This window comes from Endocarpon pusillum (assembly GCF_000464535.1).
Source record: "Endocarpon pusillum Z07020 unplaced genomic scaffold scaffold2028, whole genome shotgun sequence".
Taxonomy (NCBI): domain Eukaryota; kingdom Fungi; phylum Ascomycota; class Eurotiomycetes; order Verrucariales; family Verrucariaceae; genus Endocarpon; species Endocarpon pusillum.
In genome coordinates, this window is record NW_006916121.1 from 1 (window position 1) to 17,175 (window position 17,175).

The 17,175-nt window shown below is 50.4% G+C and overlaps 4 protein-coding genes across 4 annotated transcripts; 2 read left to right on the forward strand and 2 right to left on the reverse strand.

Annotated features, from left to right (window-relative positions):
• Positions 1-1,897: 1,897 nt before the first annotated feature.
• EPUS_07095 (uncharacterized protein) lies at positions 1,898-5,313 on the reverse strand (the record flags this gene model as incomplete). The annotated part of the gene is made up of 2 exons (XM_007803125.1): positions 1,898-4,298; positions 4,346-5,313. 2 exons carry the CDS (start codon positions 5,311-5,313, stop codon positions 1,898-1,900), a joined length of 3,369 nt encoding a protein of 1,122 aa, XP_007801316.1.
• Positions 5,314-6,412: 1,099 nt separating this feature from the next.
• On the reverse strand, positions 6,413-6,905 carry EPUS_07096 (uncharacterized protein; the record flags this gene model as incomplete). Its single annotated transcript, XM_007803126.1, has 3 exons — positions 6,413-6,687; positions 6,737-6,818; positions 6,879-6,905. The coding sequence occupies 3 exons, from the start codon at positions 6,903-6,905 to the stop codon at positions 6,413-6,415; spliced, it is 384 nt and encodes a 127-aa protein (XP_007801317.1).
• A 990-nt stretch (positions 6,906-7,895) lies between these two features.
• On the forward strand, positions 7,896-8,987 carry EPUS_07097 (uncharacterized protein; the record flags this gene model as incomplete). Its single annotated transcript, XM_007803127.1, has 1 exon — positions 7,896-8,987. The coding sequence occupies one exon, from the start codon at positions 7,896-7,898 to the stop codon at positions 8,985-8,987; it is 1,092 nt and encodes a 363-aa protein (XP_007801318.1).
• Positions 8,988-11,684: 2,697 nt separating this feature from the next.
• EPUS_07098 (uncharacterized protein) lies at positions 11,685-14,303 on the forward strand (the record flags this gene model as incomplete). Its single annotated transcript, XM_007803128.1, has 1 exon — positions 11,685-14,303. One exon carries the CDS (start codon positions 11,685-11,687, stop codon positions 14,301-14,303), a length of 2,619 nt encoding a protein of 872 aa, XP_007801319.1.
• Positions 14,304-17,175: the final 2,872 nt, after the last annotated feature.

A 17,175-nucleotide genomic window follows, 5' to 3' on the forward strand; every position in this document is an offset into this window, starting at 1 on the left:
CCGCGAATGGACCGCTCCGAAGGCATTCCGCCGTAACATTGCAAAACGAGGGTGGTGAAGATTATACACTAAAGGGTGTCAACAGAACAGAAGAAGTTGTAAGTAGGTGCAAGTAATGCAGACCATTGACAGTACAATAACAGCATCATCCATGCCAGGGCTTCGTATGAGACGGAAGCGTGTGTATAGTCTAGCGGCAACGCAAAGTATGGAAAGACTTGTCAGTCCACTGTAGACTCCAATTATCATCGGTGCCCTGGTCTGATCACCTCCCATTGGAGCTGGGCCAGCAGCTTCTGCCATATTCGAGTTTTAAAGAGATACTGCCGTGGGGAGGAGAATTGCAGGGCATCAAAATCTCAAACGAGAGTAAGTATGGCAAAGAGTTCCAACGAATGCATCTAAGCCACCTGGGTCAGGCCTCAAGATATAGCCTGAATATACCCATGGCAGCACAAGACTGACGCATACTTGAGGCATATACTTACACATATAAATACTATGGTAGGAGCTTCAACCCAGCATAGCTAGCAAATAGGAAGGCCGGCCTGGGGCTGTCCAAGACATAACCTGCATGTTGGTCGCCAATGATATTTTCAAGGTCTCATCCTTGGTCTAGGTCAGGCAGTCAAAAGCCCGCTTTGTTTTCCGTGAGAAGCCTAACTATTTATTTAAGCTTGTTCGGCTAGTACGTAGTAACTCTAGCTGAGACTCGCCACCACCACCTGCACTAGCAAGCGGCACAACTCCGTCGATCTATGCGCCTATGACAGGCTTGTACATTATCCAGTCGGGGCAAGGTCCGGGCCAGGAACAAACGATCAAGGGCCGGAGGGCTGCGACAGAGTGACTAGATGAAAATAGAAAGTCATTGCAACCTCGGAAATTCTCGTGTTATATAGAATCCAGTAAGCTAGAAGATTGTTCTACGAGAAGAACAAGTTCGAGACTATCAACAGCAAGATAAACGAGTCAAAGCTTAATAACAAAATGCTTTCACTGACTAAATAAGAGTGGATAACATTTTTTAACTACGAAGACTATAAAACTATCTGGAAAATAAATATACTTATTGTCATGCGCAGTAGGGCAGGGCAGCCTGCGCCTGCCAGGCGGGTAGCATGCGCCAAGGATAGGCCGAATTGACGCACAAAAGGCGCCAAATGCACATAGATAGGATCTACACTTTCAACCATACAACTCAGCGCCTTTTCTGCGTCTTTTCTGCGTCTTTTCTGCGTCTTTTCTGCGTCTTTTCTTCGCCTTTTTCTGTTAGGCCGTGGCCGTCTAACATTTATATAGACAGTCATCTTCAAAAAATGCAACGTACGTGAGTCTTGAGAAGTCAATCTGCACTTGCAACTGCAAAAGAGGCTGCAGATATTTTTGCTGATTAGGAGGGGACAAATTTTGTGACATTTGACAGTACGAACCAAGATGAAACGGCTCGCCGCCACGTGGTGTCTGGGTTAGGAGCTGTCAAAAACGGTGGTTGTTGTCCTGGAAACGATCGTTGTGAGGTAAACCTTTCGTAGTGGGCTGAGGACTTTCTTTCCCAAACATCAGGCTGTCTTGAAATGCATTTGGCACACTGCGATAGCTGGACTGACCAATAAGAAGAAAAGAATTCATAATATTCTCGCATTTTAGAGGACGACTGGTCATGTCAACATTATTATTAGTAATCTCCGTACCGTATGGAGAAGAAATGGCATCTGGTCGCAATTGCTCAGCTAGCCCGGAGAACCAGGGAGATAATTTACGCAACACCGCACTCCCGTCCCATAAAGGTAGTTCTGTCATCAAATCCTGCCGCGCTTCGGAGGCAAGTACGCCATTTCATATTTACCCGTCCGAAATCCCCTTGTGGTTTCGAAGCCACCATGTCCTGGCCCCTCTACCCGTACATCCTAAAACTCTCCACCCCCAATGTCGGTGTCTCAACCAATCGATTCATCGGCACACCTTCCTCTTTCCTCCTTTCGAAGAACCCTTGACATTCTCCCACGATCTGTGCCCACTCGGCTAGCGCCCGACCCGCATACCTGGCATTACCTAAGCTCTGCGGAGTGGGCCTCCTCGGCTCCACCTCCTTCAGCTCCTCACCTTTCTCCTCCTGGCGTAATTGGATCAGTTCTTGAGCTGGTGGTGGCAGTTTCGGTGGGCAGAGACGACGATTCTTGCTGGGCCAATTAGGACGCTCGAGCCATTCGAGGGAGAACTTGAAGGAGAATGGTTGATGAGGTGGTGTCGAGGCGCGATGGGGAGGGGTATCGTTAGGCATTGCACCGCTGCGGATGGAGATGGTGTCGGATAAGCTGGCTATGTCGCTGCTAATGACATTCGAGGATTCGTCTGGGCTTCTGGGTGGCGTGACTTCGCCGGGACGTGCATTACCGGGTGTGCTGAATGGTATGATGCTCTTCATGAAGCTCCAGCGCTTTTTGGCTGGGTTGCGAATTGATTCACGGCCGGCGGCGCCATTGGAGATGGCGATGCTCGGTGTTGTAGGTTGAGTCGAGGGCATTTGTGAGAGAACTTTGTCGAAAGAAGTAAACATACTAACTGGAATAGGTTGGCTGTCATTGCGGATGATGATCAGACGTCGTCCCGGGGCTGGACTACAAGGCGCTGACGAAGGCATTGTAGTGTCGTGCTCTTCCGCCTCATCCTTTAGATAGAGGTAAGATGCCCAGCTGCTATTGAGCCTGTCTGCCAGCGTTTCATAGATTGCAATGTCGAGTTCGCTCGCATCGCCATCATACCTCGCAGTGCGCCAACACAGGAGGCGAAGGTAGTATGCTCGCACCATAGGACACCAATGACTGAAGTGCTTTTCGAAAAATGATGGTTCCAAAAGCCAATCCAAGCAAAGTTCCTTTCTTCTGTCTTCATTAGAAATTAGAATATTCCAAGTGCTGTATACAAAAGCTATGAGTCGAATCTCAGTCAAGGTGTTGTGGCTGTCCATCATTTGCTGGCAGACCTGGAACCAGAACGCCCAGTCCAGGATCTCCGTTTCCGGATGACTTTGATGATATCGTGACATGATGGCTAGAAACTCTTCCATAAAATCGCAAAGAACAAAACATGCGTCGTGGTTATAAACTGATATCTTCCTGGTTGCAGCCTTGACAATGTCGGCGAATGATTCCGCGTAGAGCTCACGCAGTCCTTGAGAATCCGGATTCTGGTCCGCTAGCAAGTCACGCAGGAGCATAATGAGCCTGTTCTCAGCCATGGAGCGCGCTGCATTTGCAGTTGTTAGTGGCATAGTGGCCGCGGCATCTGGAGAGTCCAGGTCGTCCACAGCGCTAGAAGCAAACATATCGCCCTGTGGCTGTCCGATTTGGCGGTATAGTGTAGCTTCTAGGACAGTCAAAATTTGAGCGTGAACAGGCACCAGTCCAGGAATACAGGCACGTTTCCTTTTCTCGGTCACTCCGGGAAGAATATCAGCGACAAGAACATGAAACTGCTTGGTGAACCCAAAAAACAAATCGCTGTCACGTCCACTCCATCTGCTCATCCAAGGTCCGTACCAGCGAATATAGGCTGCTCCAAATGGTAAAGGCGTCCTGTGATGCAGATATCTGACTAGAGCTGCATGCGATGTGATCGCGAGACTCCTAAGAGCAGGCGGAAAATGCGATGCAACCTCCACCGACGTCGCTCTGAGTTTGAACCCTCTCGGGACGTCAAGCTCAAGCAGTATCCTTCGAAGTGTGTCTGCGGACAAATGCCACAGTCTGACCAGAATATCTGCCACCCCCGGGCAGAAAAAGAACGCATATGCACAAGCCTTGCCACAGTAAGCAACTAAGCTTGCTGGAGCGCTTCTCATAGACATCTTATCTACCACGAAGGCCATTTGTGACAACAAATTCTGCACGAAGATGTTTCTGACGTTGTGATGCACCGATTCAGTCAGAAAGTCTGAACCACCGGACTCCAGAGAGCTCGTAGAGGTCGAAATGGGCATACCGAAACGTTGAACAGGTGGCGTCTCTGCTTGCGTTGGAATTGGATACGGAGGTATCCTCCATTCTGGTCTTACCATGACGCCTGCAACACCTTCAAGAAAAGATGGTCGATCCGTGCCCGAAATGGATTGGTTGTTCCTGCCGTTAAGCATTTCCAGGAGACCAGTCCACCATTTGTTCAATATCATTACTCGACGGTCCAAATCTTCAGCACGAAGTGTTTTATTTGAAGGGTGATCGGCGTATTTGGCAAGAAAGGGGAGGAGGGAAGTCCGTATTACGTTTGCTTTGAGAGCACTTGACTTGGACTGAAATCTAAGAAACATGAGTACATAGCCTGAGTGGTCGCTCTTTAAACTCACTTTTGAAAATCACCTTCGAGGGTTCGGAAAACACTCCACAATGGATCTTTCTTCTTGTTGGTATCCAAACTGGCAGAAGATAGTCTGTCTGAAGATAAGGACGAAGGAATGGGCGGAACCTTCATTGAGAGAAGATTTGGCAGCTTGTCCAATGAGCTTTTGCTTCTTAATGATTGCAGGGAAGGCTTTTTAGGTAGTTTAAGCTCTGTCTCGCTCTTGTTCATATGCATAATTGCACTAAGCGGCCTCCTGCCGAACTTGTTCTGTAGAGGCGGTCGCTGCCGTGGTGCAGGGCTGATTTCTGGCGACGCGTTTGGCTTGCCATCCTCGACATTGGAAATTTGAAGAGGCGGACAAGGTGCTGTTGGCTGAGGCGTAGAGCCGGGCTTGGAAACAGTTGATATGGATTGCTTCTTGTCTGGAGTGGTGTTATGTGATTTAGCCAGCTTCCTGGCCGCTTTGGGAGACGGGGAAGGTGATCTCGAAGACGAAGATCTCCATGATCTTCTGGCAAGGCTGCGAAAGGTGCTGGAAACAGAACGGCCAGGCGAGGGCCTCGGTTTCTCCGTGACTTCAACAACAGCAGGCTCGTTGGCTTCCTTTCCCTTTGCGCCTTCAAAATCTTCTGGGGAGAGAGTGAATTTTCGGACAGCAACTTTTGTCTTCCCGTTTCTTGATGCACTCCGTAACAGTTCCTTGCTGGGCACATATGGCGATTGCCGGTTGTTGGGTGATCCATCCGGTGAAAGGGCTAAGACATTGTCTGAAAACGTCCGCTTAATGCCTTCGGGACGCTGCGCTTCTTGCACGCCAGGAAGGTGTGTGTAGCTAGCAGAGCGTGGAAGTCCATTGAATTCGTCTTGGGTGCGAAGGGACTCGGGAGGAGGAGAAGTATCCGGATGTACCGGCTTCAAGGCGTGTACCTGGACGGGGGGTAGGATATCCACCTCTGCACCAAGAGTGAACATGCTAAGAGACCAGCTCTCATCGAATAATTTGGTAGCCGGTCTACTCGTGCACAAAGGCCATCAGACTCTGTGCCAGTCAGAGAAATGTCGAGCAAGTACCAGAGTGAATGTGCTCAAATGTCGAGGTGATTTCGACGGCTGTAAGCGAGTGTAAAAATACAGATCAGAATTTAGCAACGGCGGGTAGCTTCAATATGTGCAGAGAGACTGAAGTGCGCTATACGGTCACTGTAAATTAAATGCAAAATAATGATAACGAGAGTAAGAGTGTTGTATGGACCTGGTAGTAGAGAGACAGCGTCAAGATCCTTTGCCGCTGGCAGTGCACATCACATTGGGGCTTGGGGGTCGGGAACGCGGCTGGAGGCCAACCGAACTCTATTTTATCTAAAAGCCTCCCTTACTTCTCTGTGCTCCGTACCGAGTTGCTGACGATCATGATCATCCTGGCTCCACTCTATGTCTCAAAAGCCTTTATTGCGCCTTGCACATGTACGGGCGCTAGCTGAGAGAGAGAGAGTCATCAATCTAGGGGTATTTACTTTCCATCATCGCCAATTTCTTCCCTTGAAACCCTTCGGAAAGCTACCAGTCCATCCTGTAGCAGTTTGTTTCTTTAGTTCTGCAAGTCGTTGCTTCTTGCTCTGGATTGGCCTGATTTCCAACTTGCCTGGGGCTGTGTGATTCCAGAGCACGTTCTCTAAGACGTTTCACTACATCCAAGTAATAACAGCCCGAAGTTGCATACAGATGAAGCGGGACAACAAGGCAAATCTATCCACCATGTGTTATCCTAGTTGCACATTGAATTCGTTTCACGTTTAGCAAGGGTAGTTGGAATTTTAAGCTAGAGAGCATGGTCGTAGCGAGGAGAGTGTCCAGTACCAGAACACGCCTGGATCTTCTGAGATCTTGCGTCTAACCCGATCATATATAATTTCGTGGAGGTGGCTTGGAATTCCAGCAGTCGACGCACTTCTATATCGCCAACTTCAGCGGAGTGGAAATCTCTTGGGGACTGTTTTTTGAGCACATTGAATTCTGGGCTGATGCTGGTGGTGTATTTACATGAGGACATAACGCTGATACTGTTCTTCTTTCAATGTGCTGCTGGCTGCTCTTCGTCCAAATCTTTGAGATCTTCGAAATAATCCCCTTCAGGCTCCTGGGCCTCTCCTGAAGACGCTTGCCCTTCCACCTCAACAGCAGAATTCTCATATTCCTGCACCTGGTTGGTTATGCTCGTCTCCTCGGGTGATTTAGGAGGCTTTGGCATGGTGAACTTTTGGACATGACCTTCGGCGTCGGCTGGCTTGGCTGGGGGTGGCTTGTATGCTCGAAGCTCTCTCAGGTACAGATCTTGGATAATGTCGGCTGCAACTATTAGAACTAAGTGCGTATATGATGGTGGAGGCTGTCATACGTTGTCTGATGGCAGTAGCAGCAACAAATTGCCTACGGTTAAGAGGAGTGGTGTTTCGAGCTATGCGGGCCGCGAGGGAGCTCTACGAAATCAAGATCAGCGTAATGATTCAGGAGAGTGATATGCAGACAAGTATGCTCACTGATGCCCTTAGCGATCGAGGCGTCATCTTGTCAACCCTGGCTCTTCGGTTTGCAAAGGTTTGGAAGGGGTTGAGGACCTTTGGGTCAGATGTTACGGAGGACCTTTGGGAGCTTGGTCAATTTGCCCGTCTGTCAAGCCGGACGGTACTAGGTCCAGATCGTACTAGTGTCATCTGGCGTGACACCCTCCGACTCTTGCCGCCGGCGCCGCCTTCACCAACAATGAATAAGGCTCTTCTTCATCCTCAATCTTTCTCCCGCCACTCACTCTTTCAACCACTTCGACGCCTTCGCCGTGTTCGCAGTATTGAGCATCAACTCTATCAGTAATTGGTCTAAAACATTCGGAGCCTGCTGGCAGACTTTACCAACTCACTCACCACCAAAACCTTGAACGACTTCTCACCAATATTCGTGGGCTTTGCCAATAGCGCACGCTTCCACGAGGCCTTTACTGGTTCATACTGGCGAGAGAGTCACTATCTTAACAGTTACCACTCGATACCTGCGCTCCATACCTCCGCGAACGAACGGCTTGCGATCAACCCACCAGACGAGATTTGGTAGCTACGCTTTCTTAAGGTACACCTCAGACTTGTCCCACACATCTCTGACTTGATCCTTGCAAATGCAGCCATCACTTCTTTGTTTTATTGGCTTTGATTACGACACAGCTAGCTGACATGTGCCCTCTTCTCAGTGCAGAGGCGAAGGACTTTGGTCTCTTTACCCAGATCCTACTACTAGTTCAGCCTTCGCCGCAAGTTTGTGTGGGCTAGGCACGGTCCCGTCGTGTTAGACGTACCGGTGATAGCCACGTGACAGAAAAAGTCTCGCTAGTTACAGTCTCCTCTTCTTTCAATACCGCCAAACTGTATTCCCCACTTTTCGTCAAGCTCATTGCAAACAAACATAGCCTACTCGTCAGCCATAGCGGTATCCAAAAAAGAAATCGGAAGCGAGTTCAAGGCAAACCGATCAAGCGAACTGCCGGTAGAGATTTGGAGAAGCTTATCATGTCTGGAATACCAGGTATACCGATTGACGAAAACGCCAAACCTGGTGAGCAGGCGCCTCAGCCCTATCGAGAGAATCTGAGTGTTATCGTGACGTGCCCGGACTGCAAGGAATACCCACCAAATTTGGTCAATGAAGGAGCCACTCTCGTCTGCGCAAGTTGTGGCATGGTGCTTGAAGATCGTGTTGTTAGTATGGAGAGCGAGTGGCGAACCTTCAATTCTGATGAGGGCAAAGGAGACGATCCTAGTCGAGTTGGCGAGGCAGAGAGTGAGCTTCAACTGGGTGACCACCTTGAAACAAGAATATCGACCAGCCAGGGGAGCAGCAAAGCATCGCGCATGCTAGCAGCGGCCCAAAACAAGCAGTCTAGCGAGAAGACAAATAAAAGCCTGGCGTCAGCGTTCAGGCAGGTCGAATTTTGGGGGGAGAAGGCCGCCCTGCAGAAGAATATTCGTGACAATGCTAAGAGGTACCTCAAGCAAGTCGATGATGCGAAAGCTTTCAAAGGGAAGCAACAGGACGCGGTTGTAGCAGGTTGTATCTTCATCGCATGCCGACAGGCGCAAGCAGCACGAAGTTTCAACGAGATTCATCAGCTCACCCAAGTGCCCAAGAAAGAGATCGGCCGGGTATACAAGCATCTCGAGAAATTTCTGCGTAACGCTGACGATGTCAAGCTCAAGCGGATTGAGGCTGAAGGTGGTATCTTCGATTCTGCTGCGGCAGCCTACAAAAACACCAAATCTACAAATGCTTCAGATCTATGCGCCAGATTCGTCAACATGCTCAACCTTCCAGTCAAAGTCGAGGCCTTCGCAAGAGATATTGCTAACAAGATCGTTTCGATCAATGAGCTTGCTGGCCGTTCCCCTCTGTCAAATGCGGGCGCCTGCATCTACTTTGCAAGCCATTTCGTTGGGTTGGGCAGGTCGGCGAAAGAGATCAGCCAAGTGGCAGGTGTGAGTGATACCACAATCAAGGGGGCGTACAAGTTCTTGTTCAACGCACAGGACACCCTGATTACCGAGAAGTTTCTGAAGGCACCCTACAATGGGGATCCAAAGAACCTGCCTCAAGTCCAGAATTAAATGTGGTGGATGATAAGTTCGGGACCGAGAACGGATAACCCAGGGCTCAGTCAGAGTGCTAAGGCGAGCTCCGGTGAAGATGGACACCGATGAATTTGGCTCGCCATCAAATCCCCAAGATTTACCCCTTGCAGCTCTGTCGTGCGCTGGACATCTGCTGCTTCTACCATGATACCCATGCATTGCTTTTTTCCATCTATTTACTCGCGCGACGCGCGTGATATACTCATTGTCGAGCCTCTATTATGAAGCAATTTAGACCACGACGGGAAGGCGTTATGTAGCAACCGTCTTTACACACCAAGACCGCAATGATCCCACGATCACCAGGAGAGGCGTTGCTTGGAACTACCTATGGAGGCAAACGGGGGTGGCGGTGGTCTTTGTGCCTCGAGTCTTGATCCGGAGGGAGGTTTGATGGGTACTGCTCTCCTACGTCACATGCATATGCGAGGATGCGAAACAAATTCTAGGGAAAAAAAACCGGAAAAGCTAATGAATAGTAATCGACAAATATTTTAAACATGCCATACGCTGCTTAATATAAATTTTCTCGTGAAGTAATGCAGCTAATGATCCGCTCGTGTGCCACGTACTGTACAAAAAGTGGACCAAAGCGTGTCTTCTGATCTCGCAGCATTCCTCTACCTACCCACCTTACTAGGGCGAGACCTGTAGGCGATCGTATGACATTATCCGCTGGAGCTTTTACCGGCACAAAACCCGTTCGCGAGGAGTGTGAAATAACCATACGGCTACTAAACCACGAGAAGGCATGGATCCCAGGTTTTTGCGGAGCAACGTTTTACGTAGAGAGGTGGGCGCTAGGCAACACAGAGAGTAGAGAGCACGAAAGTGATCGAGTTCGAATCAGTTCTGTTCTTGAATAGGAAGGGGAAACGTATTGAGGTTTCAGATGGAGGAGACTAAGCACTGAAGTGGAGAAGGTGTGTCATAGGGGCTCGGTGCGGAAAACCGAGCATGTGCCAGACTCAATCCAGTGCCTGGGATGACGTGAGCTACTGAGCTGGGGAGGATATAGCAGAAGTTTGGTGTTTTGAATTATTCTCCTGTTGGGTTCCTGAAGATTTCTCAAGACGAGATGGTGTTGATTGGGGAGACGTCTTCTCCGATGTAGGTGGAATTGTGATCACTTGGGGCCGCCATTTGAAGGAAAGCTGGGAGATTCCTTGAGCAGTACGCTTTCGCCGGGTTGGAAGTTGCTCTGTGGTTCACTTGTGCTTGTCGGGTCCTAAGCGTGATAGTCGTTACCATTGCCTTCGAGGGGACTTGTTGTCCTGGTGTCCCCTTGCTCCGCACCATCGGCGCCAGCGCATGCTCACTGTTCGCTTTGCTCGCTGTTGATGGTTGCAAATCGCGACTTGCAGAGGAATATATCCATTATCGTTCTGGTCGAACATGGCGGACGTCAATTTTCGCACTTGAGGGTCGGGGAACTTTCGTCGAAGTGATCTTGCTCCCTGTCCAGTTTTGTCTGAGTACTAACGGGCATGATGGCTCATTTCATGCTTGATTCTGCCTTCCAAAGCATCTTCGCCATATCTATTCTCTTCACACTTTGTCTTTATACAACATGTTAGAAAGTGCCCATATACTCTTGTGCTCCTCCAAGAATACTAGCATATGTGCTGTCGCGTAAAGCGTGGTCCAATCTGCGATGCCTGGCATTGATCCCTTCGATGGCATGCCTAAGCAAATGGCGTGGATGCTACAAGCTCACGAATGAGCTTGAGGAAGTGAATGTAGCTCTTCTACGAGGAAGCCAGCGTCCCCCCTTAGGATTGCTAGTCCCATTTGAGGTGGCTGTAGTAGCCAAAGGAGCAGTAGCCCTCGCTGCCGAATACGGCGGAGGAGCACCTCCAAGTTTAGCCTCTTCAACAGCCCTAAGAAAGAACTGTATGATTTCTTCTGATGCATTTTGTTTCTCAAGTAGACTTATCGCCATTTTGAGTTGAATTGCTGGTACCTGATCGCACACGAACATAAGCGATATCAGAATAAAAGATGTCTTGAGCTGTTGTAAAACTGATCTGACCCCGTCGAAGCGAGGTGCAGAATAACGCCAGGCCAAATGCTGCTCCCACGGCCGGTCGACCGTACTGTCGAGTGCCTGAGCATTAAGCCATGTACTCAACCTTTCAATGGCCTCGTAGCACTCAACCACCAGCGCCCTGGCCGCGGCCACATTCCCATCTAACGAAGTGGATAAGTCGCGTCGCTTTTGAGATGGATGTTATGAAGCTTCTGAAGCACTGACACTACGAGGTCTGGATCGGCTGAGACGCTTGCATTGCTCGGATCGGCAGTCCTGAGCTGGCCTGAGAAGATGCAGAGCATTGTTGACGCCCGACCTCCTCAGTCTGCAAGGTGGAGAAGGCTGGTGGCAAGATCTATACCAGCGACTTCTGACATACCTTCAGGTTAGCGTAAACGAGACAACATATATTTGTACAGACAAAGAAGACTAAGGGCTGATCGTCGAGTCCTACTAAGTACTTGTACCGAGTACTTATACGACCGAGTCTGGAAGTCATGGGGCTCTGTGCCAAGATCCGAATATTAGCCGAGTCAACCTCCCAACTTTCACTTGCAAGACGTGTTGTGACTTGTGCAGGCTAAGTTGCGGCAAACACTGGCTTCATTTTCGAACAGTAGTCTATACGGTGCGATGAGGCAATGGTCGAAAAGTCGAGAGGCACGGCAGCAGCCTTTCCGGATCTCTCAAACAAGCTATCCAATCCGCCCTCTAAAAAGTCCCTCTTCGAACGCCAGAAAGCAGAAGCCGAGGCAAAGCGAATACGCGAGGAGAAGGAGACAGCGGCGGTCTACGAAGACTTCGTGAAGAGCTTTGACCAAGATGACGAAAATGAAGAGCTGTTGACAGCGGTGGGACATGGCACGAGTGGCAGGGGAGCATTCGGCGGGGGCAGAGGCGGTATATTCGGTGGCGGAGGAGGACCAGGAAAGCGCCATTTTACTGCCCGCGGAGGGAAGAATAGCGGACCAGGAAGTCTGGGTCCAGGTCCGGGAAGCAAGAGTAGTGGACCTGGGAGTCTCGGTCCCGTCCCGCCAGCAGGTGGAGGATATCGTGGACAGAAGAGGCCATTCAATGAATACGGCAGAGATCGAGATCACGAGCGAGATAGCGGAAATGGCATGTTCTCTTATGATGACCATGACAGATCCTCCTCTGGTGCTGTCTCGAGTCTGGACGCCGCTACAGCATTCCGCACAGATGAAAATGAAGACCAAAAGGCTGCGGTGGAGAAGGCAGCCCCGAAGCCAACGTTGCATCTCTCCTCGCTACCGCCGGGGACATCTCCCGCACTCATCAAGTCGATCATATCTAATTCATCCATTCCCGTGGACAATGTCCGCATCCTGCCTAGCAATCACTCCAGTCATTCTTCAGCAGACCGCAAATCCACCTCGGCAATCGTCACCTTGCCCACTGACACCCCGGCAGCAGATATCGACACTCTCGTCTCCCAGCTGCAGAACAAGTATCTAGGCTTCGGCTTCTACTTGTCCCTATCACGACATCTTTCCTCCACTACTCTCGGTACTGGCGGCGTTACTGCGCCCAGCACTTCCCTGAACAACCTCCCCTTCGGCGCCCGATCCGTCCCGCAACACACCAACCTCAGCCGTGGCGCTCCTCCACCAGGGCTTGGCGGCCACAGGGGCGGCTTCGCACCACCAGCAAGCTACACCTCCTCAAGCCCCTACAGTCAGCGCGGCAGAGATCAACCAACCCAAGTGATCGTCAATCCACCTTCGGATCTCAAACAGTTAAAACTAATTCACCTTACCCTCGAAGCACTTCTCACCCACGGCCCAGAATTCGAAGCCCTCCTGATGTCGCGGCGAGAAGTCCAACGCGATGAGAAATGGGCTTGGCTCTGGGACGCGCGGAGTAGAGGCGGAGTCTACTACCGCTGGCGTCTATGGGCTATATCCACGGACGCCGATCTTCGCGGCAGACGAGGAGCCAGCAATGGAGCGCAATTCGTCTTTGAGCATTCCTCGCCCTGGGTACCTCCCGACACGGGGCTAAAATTCGAGTACACGACCAGGATGGAGGAGTTCATCGAAGATGAGGCGTATGATTCGAGTGATGAGGAGGATTACGATGATGATGCGCGCATGCAGCGGCGGAGAAGGGCTGACCAACTGGCTGAGGGAATGGGTGGAGGAGGGGGAGGTGGTGTAGATGCTACTGCTGCAGATGCAGATGGAACGGGCTATCTGAATCCGCTTGCGAAAGCGAAGCTGGTACATCTCCTTGCCAGACTTCCTGATTCGAACACCAAACTGAGAAGGGGAGATGTCGCAAGGGTAACTGCCTTCGCAATTGAACATGCTGGCGAAGGCGCGGATGAGGTGGCGTCCATTATTACCGCCAACGTGCGCAGGCCCTTGTCTTTCACTAGCGCAAACCCGGAGAGACAGCAGGATCAGCACCAGCAACAGCCTCAAACCGCAGCAGCAGCAGCAGCAGAACAAGAGACCGAAGAGAACGCCAAGTCGTCCGCACCGCTGGAGAAGAGAGACACCACCGCGGCAAGCCTCGTTGCCCTTTACATAATCTCCGATATCCTCATGTCCAGCACCACGTCCGGCGTCCGTCACGCCTGGCGCTATCGTGCTCTTTTCGAAAACTCGCTCAAGCTCCAGGAGACATTCCAGTACCTCGGCGGAGTGGACAGAGAGTTGGGTTGGGGGAGGCTGAAGGCGGAGAAATGGAAGAGGAGCGTGCAGAGTCTGTTGAGTATGTGGGAGGGGTGGTGTGTCTTCCCGCAGGCGAGTCAGGAAGGGTTTGTGGAGGGATTTGTGAACCCGCCTGGTTTGAAGCAAATGAAGGGAGAGGCTGAGATGGAGGAAGAGAGGAAGAAGAAGAATGTGGGAGGGGTGGGGAAGTGGAAGAGCGTCGAGGATGGTGGTGGGGTCGCGAAAGATGAGAAGGGGGATGCGGAGATGGAGGATGTGGATGGTGCGCCCATGGTTGACGAGGATGAAGATGCAGAATTGGATGGTGTGCCTATGGAAGACGATGATATGCTGATGGGCACGGACGAGGATCTGGATGGTGAGCCGATGATTGACAGTAGTGACGAGGAAGCCCAGACGACAGAGCCAATTGCCGAGGTGCAGGGTGGTGAGATGGGATTGAAGGAGGTGGTGGAAGGAAGACCGAGTGAGAACAGGAGTCCCGCCGATTCAAAGCAGAATCCCGTCAAACGGCAGAGGCCTAAAGCTGTCGATATGTTTGCTGATGAGTCGGATGAAGAATAGCATACATGGCAAAGAAATATAATGCCCCAAAATGAATGCCAAAGGGGTCCATGCATACTCGATAAAGAGACTCCTGTCTTAAACTTCGTGATTTTCTATCGCACAGGGCCAAAACGGACAGGGGTTTTCTTTGCCTTATCGAAAACCGATATGGCAGCACTCTAACACGGTAACGAGAAGCTCATGACAAGGGAAAAGGCCCACGTGACATATACTGCAAGGTGTCTTCCACGACTATCAGAACGTTGGGAGATTGCCCGGGGAAGCATGAATGAAGCTCCGTTGAGACTGGTGGCGAGACCGCGCACCCACAGTTACCCATTTGGGTAACGTGGCCCTAGCCGGTCGTGGCTCCAGATAGCGGAATACATTCATATGAAAGCGACATGAATCTCAAGTATGAATTCCAAAACATAGATTTGTGGGCTCTGAACATCGGCGAATTGCTCTTATATGGAGGGTACATCCTCCGTTGCTGCTGAGATTGACTGTTGAACTAGAACTCTGCATCCTTCTTGAGAGCCACATGAACCATGTGATCGTTGATGCGATGAATCGACTTTCATGCGCGAGAGCTCCATTATCCACTCAAGGAGCTGGTCGAGGCTACGAGTTACCGTCGTTTTGTCGCGCAGTTGGTCGATAATGTAAGTCGTCGATCGGGGCTGTAGCCAAGGAAAGATCCATTTGCACCCTATACAGATTGGATAAGTATTGATTGTAGCATTCTCGGTACAGACCGAGGTATGCATCTTACAACGGCAATACGCCTGAGGGTGGCTGACAATGGAATATAGCAAAGACGGTTTAGCATGCCACACGGTATTGCCGGATGTGAATGGCCGGCGAACTATAAGATCATTGCCATAATTCCAACAAGTAAAACGTGAGTCGGTGTTTGGGTCGAAGTCACCTGCTGGCGTATGTCCCACGGTAATATGTCCGCTAAGGCAAAGCAGGCTTGGGAAGCCGAGGAAAATTTTGAGCTTCCGAGAGTGAAGTGTCGCATCGCACGCGGAGGGTGTCTTTTCGTGAGGGCTGAGCACTACCACTTCGGCGTTGCGTATTGTTCGACATGCCTCTGAAACATGAGAGAAGAGATAGCAGGGTTCCTTTAAGAGAACCGCTTTAGACGAGTACCGACAGGAAGCCAGAGGACAGAAGAATGATTCCGGAAATGAGGCACTGTGCTGATCTATGATATGATGCAGTAAGCCTTGGGCAGAAGTGAAACTTCGCACCGCCTCTCGGGGTGGACTGCATTCACAGATCAAGCCCACTCGCTCAGGGTAGTATGAACCGACTGGATGAAAGGTCGTAAAGGAACCGTTGCTTAATGATAGTTTAGAAGCATAAGGTTTCCACGAAGTTTTGGATACTCTCCCAACCAATGGTGATGCAGCATTCTGCAACTCTGAAGGCGGCAAATAATTTGCTGTTGGGCTGCCATCTGCCGTTGAGCCGGAGACATTGCGTCTATCTTCGACATGTGTTACAACATTCGGATTGCCTGATTGCTGCTTCTTGGAGAACAGGAAAAGTGCTGCGGAAGTATGTGGTCTATCATCCTTGGTTGAGTTGGGCTGGACTAAAAGGGGCTCATGGTCTGTTGCGCCATCTGGGTTAACTAATGACGGCTCTTCGTAATCATCTTGAAATGAGAATTCGCGGGGAGGAAGGATGGAGATTGACGGCGTTGTGCTTGGTTCGAGCTGGCCATAGTCTGGGTAGAGTCAGGTGTATAAAAGTCACCTCGCAGAACATTGCAACCTACAAGGACTAGGCACCTCCACTTCACGATCGAGCTTATTCAAGTACTGGTATGCTTCTCGCCATCTATACTCCGCTCTGCCACGAGAAGTCGTTTCGTACGTGCGGTCTTTCATTGTCTTCGCCAAAGAAAAGTCCTCCTCGGAAATGTGGCCACGCTTCAGGTGCATCTTCAAATGATCCTAGACTCATGTTAGGTCGTTTAGGGTATATGATTGTGGAGACAGGGATTCGCACCGAGAACAAGCGGTGTATGTCTGCGGTGCACCAACCGGCGCACCCTTTCGGCCCACCGTACCGCCGAGCGTCAAATTTGTATAAAGGACAAGCAAAATAGAGGCTGCTTGTTGCTGATTCATACTGATGATATGTTCTAGGCTTTTTAGCTCGAGGGGATCCTGTTGTCATCGGTCTTTTGTTTGCGCTATTAGGGCAAGTTGGACTACTGGACGGTAACGACCTCTCCATAGGAAGCGCTCAGATGTTGTGAACTCGAAACTGATGGACCTGGCTATAGATGGACTTCAAAGCGTGATTTCCTGCAGTTCGGTTTTCCAACGGCCTTGTTCAGTCCGATTCTGTTATAACCGTATTAGATGCCCGAGGATGGACGGAAAATCAGGATGGACGGAAAATCAGGATGGACGGAAAATCAGGATGGACGGAAAATCAGGATTCAAATAGAGTAACAGCTGTACATGTAACACTGGCTGGCGACTTATAGCTGATGGTCTTCATGTTAATGGGCAGGCTGCGCTGTTTCAGTCAGCTGAAGAAGTGGAGTAAGCAAGAGCATGGGCATCTTTCTATAAACGCTGTAACTGCTGCGCCTTGGTGTGGACCAAATTGCTTCAGGAACGACATTCGATAGGGAAGACACAAAAACCAGCAATAAGGCGTCCACTAACAAAGACAGGGTATAAGGTGCGGAAGGCATCCGCAGATGTCTATCTGCAGGTCAGGCGAAGACAGTATAGGATGAACAACACTCTGACAGTGGGTTATGATGCATACCTCGGGTCTCCTGCACGTTTCCCCGCGGTAGATCCCCACGTGGCTAGGGTAATAATGCCCGGATGTGCATCCATTGCCCGACAGCTCA